Source organism: Staurois parvus, unplaced genomic scaffold, assembly GCF_062004578.1.
Source record: "Staurois parvus isolate SC_StPar_1 unplaced genomic scaffold, SC_StPar_1.0 ptg000402l, whole genome shotgun sequence".
Taxonomy (NCBI): Eukaryota; Metazoa; Chordata; class Amphibia; order Anura; family Ranidae; genus Staurois; species Staurois parvus.
In genome coordinates this window covers 5,133,025-5,149,506 of record NW_028318198.1, presented here as the reverse complement: position 1 = coordinate 5,149,506, position 16,482 = coordinate 5,133,025, and the positions used below count along the sequence as shown (strand labels likewise).

General features: G+C 42.1%; 1 protein-coding gene across 1 annotated transcript in view; it reads right to left on the bottom strand.

The window, feature by feature from the left end:
• Window positions 1-1,164: 1,164 nt before the first annotated feature.
• Window positions 1,165-16,482, bottom strand: part of LOC149455146 (pancreatic alpha-amylase-like) — a 36,464-nt gene continuing 21,146 nt past the window's right edge. The window contains exons 7-10 of the mRNA XM_089686607.1: window positions 11,287-11,386; window positions 11,060-11,181; window positions 3,496-3,621; window positions 1,165-1,579 (exon numbers count right to left, since the gene is read on the bottom strand). Coding sequence (XP_089542733.1) covers window positions 1,390-1,579; window positions 3,496-3,621; window positions 11,060-11,181; window positions 11,287-11,386 — 538 coding nt within the window. The 3' untranslated portion in view covers window positions 1,165-1,389. The remainder of the gene's footprint in view (window positions 1,580-3,495; window positions 3,622-11,059; window positions 11,182-11,286; window positions 11,387-16,482) is intronic.

Below are 16,482 nucleotides of genomic sequence, written 5' to 3'. Positions count from 1 at the left end.
AATTGTTACTTTTGTATGGTGCCTCCAATTGTAAAAGGGCTAAATAAGAAGAAAAAGTTATCTGTGCACTATCCAAATATTCCATCGGCAATACGTCCAGTTCCTCATGGAGAGGGGCTACCAATTCCTAAAGCACCAGAATCCTTCGTGGTTGAGTCAAGTGAGGAAGAACCTGAAGCGTGTAGTCACGTGCAGTTGTAAGAGATAGCCCTTTCCTCGAATACAAGAGAAAAGCCAAGAGAAGCAAAACCGACACAAACTGAAGACAAAACTAGTGAGAATCCTAAGTATTAAAATGATTCAACTTAGCTTATGGCTATAATTTTTCTTGGTAATCCTATGCAATATATTATGCCATTTAGGCTTTGTTATGTAGTCAATATCACTTGCTTTATATTTGTGGAAAGACATCTATCTATATAATTATTGTAGTCATTACGCCTATAGTAGAAAACTTTCCGTTTACAGAAAAACTAGAGCCAATTGACAAATTCCATTGTTATATTTGAACTCAGAATGTGAAATTCATTAAGAAATGGATCCTTTTGTTTCCAAAACTGGCAAAAAATAAAAATTTGTTGAACAGTGTATTGAGCTCTGTTTCTTTAGCCTTTTCTTCTATTTTCAGCGTGCAGCTACAGCTGAATAAAGTTGTCTATTATTTTCAATTTTTAATTGTTTTTGATTTTGTGTCCCAGGATTTCAATAGTATCAGAAAACTCAGGTGGCAGCTGTACCCACATTCTTATCAAAACCAACACTTATCGGTATGTTAGAACTATTAGTTTCTTTGGTACAGCATATGAATGAGTTTCCTTGTTAGAATTCAGATAGAAACCACAATTTAAAAGCCTTTTGGGTTTGGAAATTAAGAATATTTCTTTACAGCCTCCAGGCTGTTTCTGATTGCTCCTGTTTAGTCAACGAAGCACTGAATATCAGAGGAAATATGCAACTTGTTAATAATTATAATTGCATCACCAATAATAATAATAATATAGGTCTCATTCCCTGAATATCGTTATAAGTAATGTATATCTACGTTGTATGCTTTAAAAGAGAATTAGACTGGTTTAGTGGAACACTTTGATGCCCATCCATATGGTAGAATATAATTAATTTGGGCAATCCTTTGTTCGAGCAATTAGGACACACACACAGAGATAAGGTAGTTCACTTGATGTTCCTTTATTCATTGTAAATATTGACAGGATTAGAGCCAATGCAGGTAGAGTAACTAAACATTCTATTCATTATACATTGAATCCCTATTATGTAAAAAAAATGTACTACATGTACTCAAATATGAGCACAGCTTTCTCCATAACAAGGAGATCACTTCTCTGTATGTGGAATAGTTGTTGTTGGAAAATTCATTTTTGTAGTATCTTACAGTCTGGCATCAACATGGATGGCAGCAAAGGCGTCTTCATCATTATTGCTGATCTGGAAGCGAGCATTGCCATTGTAGTCCACAGAGATCTGTCTACCGGTGCATCTAGAACCTTCCTTTTGGCCTGAGATGACATCACAATAGGTACCAGAAGGAAGACCAGTGTACAGAGTAACATCCATGTACCTGCAAGTCAAATTACAAGTATGTTATGACCTTAAAGTGTATGTTACCCCCAAAATAATTAAAACTCAGTACACCTTTGCATTTATACATATATGTACAGCATATAAAAATCTATTCTATCACTTTAATCGCTTTACAACCTCCCAACACATATGTGTGGCAGGAAAACTGTAGGCTTTAATATCCACACACAAATATGTGTCACTGGGTGGTCAATGTTTATGTACTGAGAGTATGTTTGCCAGCAGAAAGACTGAGCTGTCAAAGACAGCTCTTATTCCAGGCTAAAGATTAGTAGTCCGTGGGATCAGCTCCCAAACTTGTGACCACTGTGATTGGTTACATGATCGCTGAACTTTTTGGTCCCCAGGCATTCTGAACTGTTTAAAGGGACATTGGGGTGGGAAAGGATTAAAAAAAATGATTCATTCTGCCATTTCATCTGGGTTCCTTTTTCAAACAGACCAAAACAAGCACAGAAGTAGATCCATACTGCTGCAGTCAATTAGTGTGCCTGGGGTCACTTCTGTAAGTTACAGTTTGCCATACTGACACACAATGTGGTTGCCTGTGGTCAGCTGTGTGGCCACGCCCCCTCCCCCAGCTTTTGTTGTTTTAGTAGGGAGTGGTGTTATTTACACATACACAATGGGCAAGTTTCCTGTCTGTGGTTTACATCACAGTGGGCAGACCATGGGTTGGATTAGGCTGGTGGATGAGCGGTTTTACATTAGAGAGTGGGGTTACATAATGGGTTTAAATCACACATACAGCTCTCAAAATTGCAGCTGGTTCTGGAACAAGTTACTTCCATGCAGTGCATGATTTAAGCCAGCTCACCCTGTGCATCATGTAGTCCAGTATACCTGCTATCCTGCTGTGTGACATAACCCAGCCCCCCATCTGCCTGTTATGTGTGACATATTCAATAGTTGGGGAACTTCCCCACTGTGTGTGTGTTTGTGTGTTTTAGTGTGTGTGTGTAAATAAACCCATCCACTACTAAACAGACACGTGCCCCGTGGTCAAAAAGGTTGTGATGAGGTTGTGCAGTCACACGACAGCCAAATAAAATTTTTTAAAAGGTATAAAAATATGTTTAGAAAAATAAATGTGTTTTGACCTATTTATTTTATTTGTTGTATTACAATGGCCTTTTAATGCATTGTGTTTCCAAATATTTTAAGTCACCCCATCATATGCTATTGCTCTTCCTAGCGATAAGATAAACTAGCATATGCTGTATAAACTCCCATCAGGATGGCTTTTTTTTATAATCTCAAGAGGCCACCTATGTTTACACTGGGTTGTTTATATCACTGAAAAAAGACAACGTAAGAGCGCACCGGCCTAGCACATTATCCTAAAAAGATTTCTTGTAGTATAGATAAAAACATACTCACAAACATGTGATGACAATCCTCATAACAGATGACAGCCACTTTGTACAATGACCGATGGTGGCCAATGGATCCTGACGTCTAGATGGCTCTGAGGAAGAGGGTTGCCCTCAAAATGCATCAATCAAAATTTGGCCCTGGGATGTCTCTCATCTAAACGTCAGGGTCCATTGACCCCCATCGGTCATTGTACCAAGTGGCTGTCATTTGTTATGCGAATTGTCATCACATGTTTGTGAGTATGTTTTTATCTATACTACAATAAATCTTTTTAGGATAATGCGCTAGGCCGGTGCGCTCTTGCTTTGTCTTTTTACAGTTTGGTCTGGACTACCCCGGTCATGTACAAGAGCAGCAAGGCTTGGTCTATCCGTGAGACCATCCTGATACATACACTTGTGTGCAGGAGACATTGTTATTCATATTATTCTTGTTTATATAACTACTCTTCTAATCTGTAGAATCAAATCACCAAACAAGTAATCATATGCACAAAACAGCAATCATATCACTTACCAGTCATCGTTATTAAAGACAATGAAGCCTCTGTTTCCACGACCGAAGGCCACCTGATTATTTCCATTATCCCACCAGTTAGAGAAGGGCTGTCCATCTACCACATTACGGAATATGGCCATGTTCCTAACAAGGAAAGAGCATTACTATTAGGACTTTAATTTGCTGAAATTGTAAAAAATGTTAAAGTAGAATTTAAGGCAAGAGTATAGAAGGGTTATGACCCCTGACAGTGTTTTTTTTTCTGCCACATTGCCCATAGGGAAGATTTCCTTTCACTTTTTGTCCCATAGCTAAAAGAGGAAGTGAGAGGGAATCCCTCCAAAGTGAGGGATTTCCTGGTTGTCATCGGGGGCATCAGATCCTTTGTCCCCACTGTAATATTTTCCCTTGATTACAGTTCTGGGGACAACCCAAAATATGGGATTTGATTCCATTCTCGGTGAAACATCTTAAAAGGGATGTAGGCAGCAACAAAAACTTGGTAGTTGCTCTATTTCCTCTCCACTCTCTCCAAAACTAAAAAAGACAGCAGTTGTGTCTTTAGTTATACATTAAGGTCCTGATAGTCTAGGAAAGTCTGACATACACACTGAATCCTAACATGTCTTAGCAAACCTTTGTCCTCTGAGAGAACATGTTGGCTAAAAGCACCATTAAGGTATCAATAGAAGGTGCTATAGTTAGCAAGTCTCACACTAGCCTATCACTTCATAGTAGTAGTCGGCATTCACAGCTCAGCCTGCGAAAGGCAGTCTTACACACATACACAGGACAGGGAAAAGGGAATGGTGGCTGCCCTGGGCACAGTGATTTACTGTAAAGATGATGAAGGCAGCTTCCTTCTGCTACAAGGCTGATAGGAGTAGTGACAGCGGCATTACTACTTCTCTGAGCCCTTCTCCTTCCTGCCAGTGCAGCACTCCTGTATTAACAAGCCAACAGTAATGCCCACAGGAATGTAGGAGCTGCACTAGTAGGAAGGAGGAGGGGGAGAGAGAACACAGCCTGCAGCTGAGTGCAGAAGTGTCCAGGAGAGCCAGGGCAGAAGGAGAGAGGCAGGAGTGGAGGAGAGAGCGGGGAGGAGGTGGGTCTGTCATCTCTCTCCCTCAAGCTCCTCCTTCCTGTCAGTGCAGTGTTCCTGTATCCTGTAAACACAGCTAATGGCTTTAGCATACAGGTGCACTGACAGCTTGGACTCTGCTGGTTTTGTTTACCACCCCCACCACCCTCATATTTCTTCTGCTTACCTCCTTCCAACACTGGCAGCAGAAATTGCAGGTGGGGTTGGTAAGTAAACCCTGAAAAATCCTGATCTTTCAGTGCACTGTCCCAAGTGCTGCACAGATCTGACATCAGCTTCTAAAAATGGCTTTGAATACCTTCAGCCCAGTTGATTATGTATGAATGGGTTTAAAGGTAAACAAAGCCATTTAATATGAATGTGTAAAGCTGATTTGAGAACAATGATGACTGACCACTGAAGTCTCTTCAGAGATCAGATCTTCAAAGGGATTTGCTAACAAGCAAAAATTCATTCATAAATGTAAAAAAATGTTATAATAAAAATAGAAACATAAAATAATGACCTTCAGGGTACATTCAGGGGCTGCATTTGAACGCAGAGGTTGGTGTGCAGTGGGATAACAGCAGTGGCAATGTGCCAATTGCAGCTAATCACACTGTTCACTTTTTTTTTACTTTATTGAAATGTCACACAATGGCATTTTATTAAGTTCTACTGGATGCAGCAATATGCAAGGTAGTAGATTGCCTCGCACTGTGCTGAAAAAAGTAGTGAATGCAGTACTTTTTTTCATCGTACACCACCACAACATAGTGATGTGAATCTGCCAGATAGGAGGCAAGGCATTTTACATAGACTTGTGGTGGGACTGCACAGCAATAGTCGTCCAACCCAGTCCTACTGCACCTAGTGTAAATCTACCTTCACAAATTGTTGTAAATAGAAAACATTTAAAATATACAGAAACATTAACAGAAGCATGTGCCTAGTGTTAAAATTGTGCACTTCCAGGTCAAAGCAAAACCTGGCTGACAGATCAAGAGCTCCACAGTGATTTTCACAAATGAGTGACTACTGGGCATAGGATCAATTAAGCTTGCACATCATGAACGGGAAGGGAGGGCACAGGAGGGGTGTATTTTGGCATCTTTGCCCTGGGCACTGGATGACGTTGTCCTTGCACTGTACATATGTACAAAATGACCAGGTTGGGTGAAATACAGTTAACACCTAACACAATGGTAACAATCCACCACCCACTCCTATGGCAATACCCTTGACAATGTATTCACCCACCTATGCACTCCCTGTAGCCTTTTTAACACCCCTTTTCATCTCTCTGATCACAACTTTATCAGCTTCACACTCTCCCTGCCTCCTACCTCTCATGCCTCCAACCAGCAAACCGTTACCTGTAGAAACCTCCATCACCTCAGCCCTGGCCTTCTCCACTCCACTACTGAGCGCATCTATGATGAAATTTCACCCCTGTCCTGCCCAGAGCTGGCCACATCTGCCTACAACAACTATCTATCATCCTCCCTGGACGCTGTTGCTCCTCTTTCTACACGCAGAACCAGGTCTCGCCTGTCACAACCCTGGCAAACTGATGACACCAGAAGTCTCAAGAGACGCAGCCGCACTCTTGAGCGAGTATGGCGTAAAACTAAATCCCTGAAAGACCTTACCCTCTATAAATCCGCTCTTCTTAAATACAACTCCAGCCTCCACGCTGCTAAGCAAACCTACTATAACACTCTCATCAAGACCCTCTCATCCAATCCTCGTCAACTCTTCTCTACCCTTAATTCCTTACTCCACCCCCCACTGCCTCCACCCACCAACTTACTTACTGCACAGGAGATTGCCAGTCACTTCAAGAAGAAGATCGACACAATTCGTGACGAGATCTCCAGTATCAAGCTTCCTCCTCTAACCAACATACCAGGCCCAACACCAAACTCTACACTCTCCTCCTTTGACTCTTACCACCAAGGAAGTTACTGAACTCCTTTCCAAGGCCCACTTTTACACCTGTCCCCTGGATCCTGTCCCCTCACGACTGTTGCAGCCTCCTTCCTGCTCTATCCTAAACTCTCTAATCCACATCTTCAACCTCTCACTTTCCATGGGCACCTTTCCTTCCCCACTCAAACATGCACTGGTTACCCCCATCCTCAAAAAACCCTCGCTGGACCCCACCTGTTTGAATAACCTAAGATTCATCTCCCTGCTCCCGTTTGCCTCCAAGCTTCTCGAGCGCCTTGTTCACAACCGTATGAACTGCTACCTCACCGACAACAACCTTCTTGATCCCCGACAGTCTGGCTTCCACCCACAACATTCCACATAAACTGCCCTACTAAAACTCACTAACAACCTACTAACTGCTAAAACCAACGGCCATTACTCCATACTCATACTCCTTAACCTTTCCGCTGCCTTTGACAAAGTCGATCACCCGCTCCTCCTCAGTAAACTCCACTTTATCGGCCTCAGTGACTCTGCTCTCTCCTGGTTCTCCTCTTACCTTTCTCAGCGCACTTTCAGTGTCACATACAACTATTCCTCCTCCGCTCTGCTTCCTCGTTCTGTTGGGGTACCCCAAAGTTCTGTTCTTGGGCCTTTCCTTTTCTCTCTCTATACCTCCTCCCTGGGCCAACTGATAACCTCCCATGGTTTCCAATACCACCTCTATGCTGATGACACCCAGATCTATCTCTCCACTCCCCAGCTCACCCCCTCAATCTCCTCATGTATCACAAATCTACTAAGCGACATATCAGCATGGATGTCACATCACTACCTTAAACTCAATCTTTCAAAAACTGAGCTTGTAATATTTCCTCCTCCCCAATCCCCCAATCATGACTTTACCATTAAGATCAACAGCACAACCATTGGTCCTTCCCCTCATGCCAGGGTGTTAGGCGTAATCCTAGACTCTGACCTCTCGTTTGGGCCACACATCCACTCAATGGCTAAATCCTGCCGCCTCAACCTCCGGAACATTTCCAAAATTTGCCCCTTCATGACCAATGACACCACAAAACAACTTATCCACGCCTTGGTTATATCCCGCCTTGATTACTGCAACTCCCTCCTCACTGGTCTACCGTTACACAGGCTATCCCCCCTTCAATCTATTATAAATGCTGCTGCTAGACTCATACACCTTACAAGCTGATCAGCGACTGCTGCCCCTCTCTGCCAATCCCTTCACTGACTTCCAATAACCCAACGTATAAAATTCAAAATACTACATCGCCAACCTCATCCACAGATACTGCTCAAATCGACCACTCCACTCCTCCCATGATATCCTCCTCCCTAGCTCCCTCATCAACCTCCTCCCACGCTCACCTCCAGGACTTCTCCAGAGCCTCTCCCATCCTACCACAACATGTCCGGTCAGCCCCCACCCTGTCTGCCTTTAGGCAATCTTTGAAAACACACTTGTTCAGGGAAGCCTACCCCAACTCCACCTAAGAACTGTACTTGAATCACCTCCACTAGATCATCCCCCTCAGTTATCACCTTTTGTATCACCTCCCCCTTCCTTTAGATTGTAAGCTCCACAAGCAGGGCCCTCACATTCTTTCTGTACTGAAAGTATTGTAATTGTACTGTCTCCCTTATATTGTAAAGTGCTACGCACACTGTTGGCGCTATATAAATCCTGTATAATAATTATAATCCACCAGTATACTTTTTGGCTGTTGGAGGTAAACCAGAGAACACAATGGAAATCCACATAAATGCAATGCATAAGGCATAAAATTAAATCAATAGCAATTTTGTAATTTGATGTTATCAGAAATCCTCTTCTCAGTAAACTATGATTTTCTATAAATTTCAGTAAAAGTCACGTTTCTTCTTTGGTACCATGGCAATAGTTTCAGTTATGATTCAGGTTTTTTCAAAATGATTACCCCTGCTCTGTTATTTGGTTCACTGTCTATACACCTATCCCAGAGGTCTGCATATAGCTTGAGTTCACATTACAGACAGTCTGGTGCATGAAACATGACATTTTAAACTTTCTGTATTTATTGATGGCTAACACGGAACTAAAATGTACTATGGCTACAATGTACTGCACTTTACTGATGCTAAAGAACTATCTAATGAAACTACCCAACTGAATAACGACATCCTCCTTTTGACTCTGTGTATATTTTTTCCAGAAAATTATAAAGCCTGTCAGAGGGATTTAAGTTATCCCCAGAGCTTGCAATTCTAAAAACTTAAAGTGGAACTTTACCCATAACAGTTTGATAGCAATTAATGTTCTTTAACAAAAGAACATGCATTCCACATTAATAATTATGCTACCAAAATTAGTGTGTGCTTTAAATTGCCTCCAGCATTGCTCCTGTTTGATTTTTCCGGAGGCTGCCATTTTATTGAAGACCATAGCAGTTACTTCCTTAGTGGAAACTCTCACCATCTCATTGGTCTCAAAAACTATATTTCACTTTCTGTATATAATACATGTACATTTCTAGCCTTGATTGTATCTCTTTGCTCAGTTAGAGAGGAAGGCTGATAGAAGCTTTACAGTGTTGAAGTTCTTAGGTTGCCAAGGGAGAAAGGAGAGAATATCAGAGAGATAAAATACAGTAAGAGACTATCTTTATAAGTTTGCCCTTGTGTCTGAGTAGAGTTTGCCCTGTCACCTCTCCTTCTTTTCTTTTCTCCCTCCCTAATCTGTGTTCTTTCAGCACAGTCTATGTCATTCCTTTTGCTTTCTTCCCCCCATGACAACAGTAAATGTTAAAGATGATCACCCTCTAGTGGTTCTGATTTTAGGCACAGCGCTGAGAAAAGAGAGCAAATGAGCATATGCAGAGCAGGGCCAGACAGTGCCTTAATGAATTTTAAACAGGATAGGCCCTTTTCTTTAATGTTTAATAGCTATACTTGCCAGCCTGAACTGATCTGTCAGGATATAATTTTCTGACTATAGTAGTTCCACTTTAGTTAGCCAATAAAGGGTATCACTGAAATGTTGATCCTTTCTGCCAAACATTTCCCAGAGAAGCAGCAAAAAATTTGTAAAAACTTCCCAAAGTATGGGAAATTATCATCTTAAACTGGCCATAGATGGTTTGAAATTTGGCCATTTCAGCAGGGATCTGCCAAATGTCAATCCATGTATGGCTGTTCCCCCTCAACAGAAGTCGATGTAACGATCAACTTCTGTCGAATAAGAATGTTGTAAAACGTTTGTCAATCAGCGGCCCATAGCTCAGTGCATTCTGACAGCAGGAGAGTCCCACTGTCATAATACAATGGCATCTTGATTGTACTTTTTTTTTGAGTTTTGGATTTTCCATCACTTTATTTCTCAGTCACTATGGTATGATATGAAAAGAATTGTGAATCTCCCCAATGGGGTAATTTAAAAAATGTGACAGAAGGTTTATCCCTTCCCCAATCTATCTTAAAAAAAAAGTTTTGCCTAGTGAAACATTTTAAGGGGTATATTTATAAAAAAAATTGCAGAGCTATTCATCCCGTGAAACTGCGTGTTCATTCTTTTTGTATGAATGGGAGCAAAATCAAATGTTTTTAGGCGATTTTCTCTCCAGGTCAAATTTTTTTATTCACAATGAACAGAGTGAATCAGGAAAATACTGCATTGTGGCCACTAGATGGTGTTAAAACTAATAAGTATGTATTTGCAATCATTTTCTGTTCCACCTAGTGCCCATTATGTGGTATTTTTGAGATTCACTCCATTTTATATAAATAATAACATTCAATCTGGAGAGAAAATAGTCTAAAAAATTTTGCTCCCATTTGATTTTTCTTAATTTCTCAGATGTAAACACCTGGACAGAGTAATAAATAAATAAAAAGTATAAGGACACAGAAAAAAATGTGGAAATCAAACTAGATATTTATTGATTTCTTTCAGTGCAATTGGTAGACAATTTTGTAAAATTTCAAAGAATGTAGAGCAAAGCAGCTGGTTCTTTTTAAATCAGAACTCCAGACACAAACACATTTATAAATTCTTAACTGCAAAAAAACTTACCTCTGGGTAGGTGTATTAGACTGTAAATAAAAGGGGTTTTGTTTTCACAGTTAATTTATACATTTGTATAGAGTGTTCACTCTACTTCAGTCTCTCATACACGGAAGTGATCCTACTATGTATCTGCCCCTCCTCTCCCCTTGTCTATTCACAGAATATCTTGTTTTCGGTTCACACATTCCAAGACATTCTGTAAATTAACAAGGGGAAAGGAGATGTGGACAATGACAAGGATCCCTTCTATTTACAGTCCAACTGCTATTTACAGTCCACCACACCTGTCCAGAGTTTGCACCTGAAGTTCCGCTATAAGCAATAATATTGGTATAATATATACAGATCGATCTGTTTTTTTAATAATTGACAAGCAATATCTTATTAAACATTGATATAGTTTGTTTGTTGGGCCCAAACGTCATGGTTATGATACATAGTAGCCAGAAAAAGGATATTCTTCATTTAGCTTCAATTTGAGGTAATGACACAATACTCACTTAATCTGGCGCCATCTGTGCTCACAAACCCAGTCATTGCCACAGGTGGTGTCTGCATTGATAGTAACTGGCTTGGTAGAGCCATCAGAGTAACTTGGAGGTCCAATCCAGTCATTTTCATCCTGTCAGCAAAGTGAAAATTTGAAAATGTTTTATACTGTTTTAATTGATATCACATGATAATAATTGCAGTCCTCATCTATTGTGTGAAAGGTAGTGTATCTTACTTTGCCATTCACCCAGTTCCTTGACCATCTGAAGCTGGACATGATACGTGTAAAGCCATAAGGATGAGCCAGCATGAAGCCAAGAGCCATCTTGTAAGGACTGGAATTAAAAATTATAAGACAAAAACTCAATGAGGTACTGTTTTTTGGTAATTTATAGAGGATCTTGCACTATCACCACTTTTATATAGACTGTACAGGGGCGGACTGACAACTCATGGGGTCCCTGGGCAATAGGGGATCATGGGGCCCCTGTGTCCTCGTCCACACTCAAACCACACCCAAAAAAACCTATGAAAGGTACCAAGGACATCTCATGGGGCCCCCTACTGACCCCGGGCCCTCGGGTGGTGCCCAAGTTCCCCAATGGTCAGTCCGCCCATGAGACTGTATTATTTGGCCATAGTGCAGCCTGTTTTATATACTCATATATATCACATTATACTGTATATCACATTATCAGATATTTTGCATTTCATTTGGTTCATGTAGTAGAACACTCTGCTGTAAATTTTTTAACCACTTGCCCTCCAGAGGATTTACCCCCCCCCCCCTCCTGACCAGGCCATTTGCAATATGGTGCTGCGTTACTTTAGCTTACAATTGCACGGTCATGTAACACTGTACATAAATGATATTTATGTAATTTTTCCGCCACTAATACAGCTTTCTTTTGGTGGTATTTGATCACCTCTGCAGTTTTTATTTTTTGCGCTATAAACAAAAAAAGACCCACAATTTTGAAAAAAAAAAAAACAATATTTTTTACTTTTTGCTATAAAACATTAAAACATTTAAAAAATCAAATTTCCTCATAAATTTAGGCCAAAATGTACAGTGAAGGAAATAAGTATTTGATCCCCTGCTGATTTTGAATGTTTTCCCACTCACAAAGAAATGATCAGTCTAAAAATCGAATGGTAGGTGTATTGTAACCCTGAGAGACAGAATAGCAACAAAAAATTCAAAAGAAATTCATGTCTGACAAATTATGCACTGATTTGCATGTTCATGAGGGAAATAAGTATTTGATCCCCTAGCGTTCAGCAGGATTTCTGGCTACCAGGTGTCTTTCATACCGGTAACAAGCTAAGATTAGAAGCAGTCTCTTAAAGGGAGTGCTGCTAATCTCATTTTGTTACCTGTATAAAAGATACCTGTCCACAGGAGCAATCAAACAATCAGATTCCAAACTCATACTTATTTCCTTCACTGTATTCTGCTACATGTCTTTGCTAAATAAATCCCAATAAATGTAAATTAATTGGTTTACGTGAAAGTTATAGCATCTACAAATGGTGGTATATATACTAGAATTTTTTTTTTCTATAGTAGTAATGATCAGTGACTTATAGCGGAACTGCGAGACTGCGGTGGGCATTCTGACACTGAGGGGAACTGACTAACTGCCACTGACATCCCCAGTGACACTAATACAGTGATCAGTGCTAATAAAAAACACTGACACTGTACTAATGACACTGGGCAGGAAGGGGTTAACATCTGCGGCAATCAAAGGGATAACAGTGTGCTGTGGGTGTTCTACTTGGGAGACATGCTGCTGTGCAGAGAGATACAAAGCAGCATGTCCATGCTGACAGGAGAGAGATCTGTGTTGTTTACACACAGATCTCTCCCCTTTCAGCCCTGCCAATGATCAGTCCTGGCTGGCAGGGACTCGGTGGTTGACATCCCCATCAGACAATAGCGGCGGGGGTAGGGCGTCATGTCCACCCCCTACCCAGAAATGCAAATCACGTATATATACGTGATTTTCGCAGCTGTGCCACCCTGCAGCAGTATTTCTACTATAGGGCGGATGGCAAGTGGGTAGGACAAATCAGTAGATCATTTCTTTATTTTTGCTGATCAATCTGTACAGCTGCTTTTTGCATTAGCCTACATGTGTGTTTACAGTTGTATAATCAATCCTGTATAGTCATTTTGTTAAATTAAAGAAAAAATATGTGCCTCAAATATTCGGGAGAGCCATACATATGTACTGGTATCACTTTAGCAAGAATTCTGGCAAGGAAACAATTATGTTTCTTAAAGAGGAGAAAAATAAAAGTCAGCAGCTACAAAAACTGAAACTGCTGACTTTTAAAAAACAGCCACTCACTTGTCCCACGATCCCTCAGTGTCCTCCCCGCAGCCTGTTTCACCAGACATCCTTTATTCCAGGCGCCGGCATCTTCAGTGTGGGCACCCCGCTGTGACAGCTTGCGGCTTCCCAGCCCGGTGCCCACTGCGCATGCGTGAGTAGTGCTGTGCCTCCTGAATGGCCCCGTAATCTTCTGGGACCTGTCACGTGTCCCAGAAGACTACAGGGAGAGAGGGCAGAAGGACAACGTCAGCTTCCAATCACCTAGGCAATCGCAATGGAAGTGAGAGCGGGTACCTGTTCATTTTGGGTACCCACTCTCCCCCCGCTCCCCAAAGGTGCCAATCCTTAATGGGGAGCGTGGGTCCAGTCTTTAAAGTGGAACTTCCCCTTTTGGGTGGAGCTCCACTTTAAGTCAGAATCTTTGATCCTTGCATGCTTTCGCATTTCCACTCCCATTGCTGAAGATCACCCTCAATTTTTTTATGCATTCTTTATTTAAGAATAAATTTCACAATGGTTGCAAATATCAACACTATACTATATATAAGAACCACATTGTAGAATATCCAACAAGAAATCCAAACTTCCCACAAAACTGTTACAAAGATTTACCTTTCGAACAAAGCCTGGAGTAAAAGAGTAAAGTTCAGGAGATAGACAAAAAATTGGAAACTCGGCATGATTCGCAAGTGTGAAAGTGAGATGTTTCTTGTTGAAAGCAGAAGTGATGTAGCATTCTTTTGCTTCTGCTGTGTGATGAGTCATGTCAGAGCTACTGAGCTTCAAAGAGAGCAAATTGTTGGTGCTCACTTAACTGGTGCCTCTGTGACTGAAATTGCCAATTTATTTGCTGTGTCACGAGATACAGTAGAGGGGCCATTGCTGTTTCCCTTTTAAAGAACTGTTTCCCTTTTAAAATTGCATGCTGTCAGAAAGGGCTTGAATGGCTCAGCTCTCAACACTTCTGGAGTGTTTGTGGGAGTTGCAGTTTCATGTAACTTTATGCTGCACAGGACTACAGGACTAGGATGCTTTGCAGGAAGGAAGGGAGGAGCCACGTATGCCTTTGGAGAGGACATGTGGGAGTGTGCAGCCCCTACTGTTGAAGTACACTGACACTGTTTCCAGATCAACAGCAGTTGCTAAGGACAATGGTTATCTACAGCAAATGAAGTCAGCAGCAATTGTGATCATTGTTACTAGTCACTAGCATTGCAGTTACCGACAGCAACGACATCTCCCACCACAGAGAGAGGTCAGAGTGTTGGAAATTGCAGAGGAGGCGTGTGACCATCCCAGGTGAGGCACTTGACAACAGAAAACACTAGTCAGAGAGAAAGAGAGAGCCCCATTCATCATCCCTTCAAGGAGTTAACCCCTGGAGACTTTTTTTCTTGGATGAGGTGAGCAACTGCTAACCAGTGACATGTCAGTCCTTAAGAGCGCTCCAACGATTCACTAATACAGGCCTGTGCAACACATAGACTCGCACAGTGCTACAATCCTACAGTATATAAGTGTATTTGGGACTGAGCCTAAAGAGACGTCAGTTTAGCTGGGGACATATTGCTGCTATAGTTGCAGGGGGTTAATACTGATCTATAGCTATACCGTTATATATGTATATACATTAATATTGTGTTTATTGATGTTACTGTGCCAATTCTAGAAGGTTTGTGTATTCAGTGCATTTAACTATTTTTTCAGTTAATTTGCAGTCTTTTTACAGAGTTTTACCTGTCTTATTAAACCTGCTATAAAACTTCCCACAAGGTGTACTGGTGTGCTGTGGATCCAATATATATGGTTCATCACTGAAGTAAGGACAGAAGTGGCTCCTGCAGGGGTGAGCGCTACAGTATCAAAGGTTATAAAGGTATATACAGTTTCCGGGAAAAGGTCGTCCGATAAGCATAAGCTTGGATGACATGGTCAACTGACCGAAACAGACAAAAAAACGTTGTGTAGAATTGTGACCCAGAATAAAAAAACAACTGCTGCAAAAGTGACTGCAGAGCACAATCTCAGTCTTTAACTACCTGCCGACCGCAGATAGCCGAATGACGGCTGCACTGCGGCCGGCCAGTTCTGAGTGGACGTCATATGACGTCCTCCCAGAACGCGCTCTCCTGCGCTCCCCTGCGCGCACCCGGCGATCTCCGTGATCGCTGTGTCCTACGGACACAGCTGATCACGTGATGTTGTAAAAGTCCAATCACAGCGGCCTTTTACCACGTGATCAGCGGTGTCCAATGACACGATGATCAGAGGGAAATGCAAGTGCCGGTTCTCGGCTGCACTTTCCTCACGCTGTCAGATCGTGAGGAAAGTACTGCCGAGAACCGGCAGTTGTCAGAGCGGGGATCGTCACTGATCATCAGGGCACTGATGATCGGTGCCCAGCAGTGCCACCCGCAAGTTCCGCCCACCTGTGCCCAGCAGTGCGCCCACTAGCTCCGCCCACCTGTGCCCAGCAGATCACCCACCTGTGCCCAGCAGTGCACCCACCTGTGCCACTCTGCAGTGTCACACACCTGTGCCCAGAAGTGCCACCTACCTGTGCCCAGCAGTGCCACCCACCTGTGCCCACACACCTGTGCCCACCAGTGCCACCCACCAGTGCAGCCCACCCACCAGTGCTGCCCACCAGTGCCACCCACCAGTGCAGCCCAGCAGTGCTGCCAGTCAGTGCCACCAGTCAGTGCCCAGGGGTTGTGCCAGTCAGTGCCGCCAGTCAGTGCCCAGCAGTGATGCCAGTCAGTGCCGTCTATCAGTACCCATCATCAGTGTCACCTATCAGTGCCGCCTATTAGTGCCGCCTATCCGTGACACCTCATTAGTGCTGTCTATCAGTGCCGCATATCCGTGCCACCTCATTAGTAATGCCTATCAGTGCCCTTTAGTGCTGCCTATCAGTGCACATCAGTGCCGCCTATCAGTGCCCATCAGTGCTGCCTCATCAACGCACATCAGTGAAGGAGAAAAAATACCTGTTTAAAAAATTTTATAATAGAAACAAAGAAACTTTTTTTTTTCTAATTTTTTGCACTTTTTTTATTTATAGAGCAAAAAGTAAAGCGCCCAGTGGC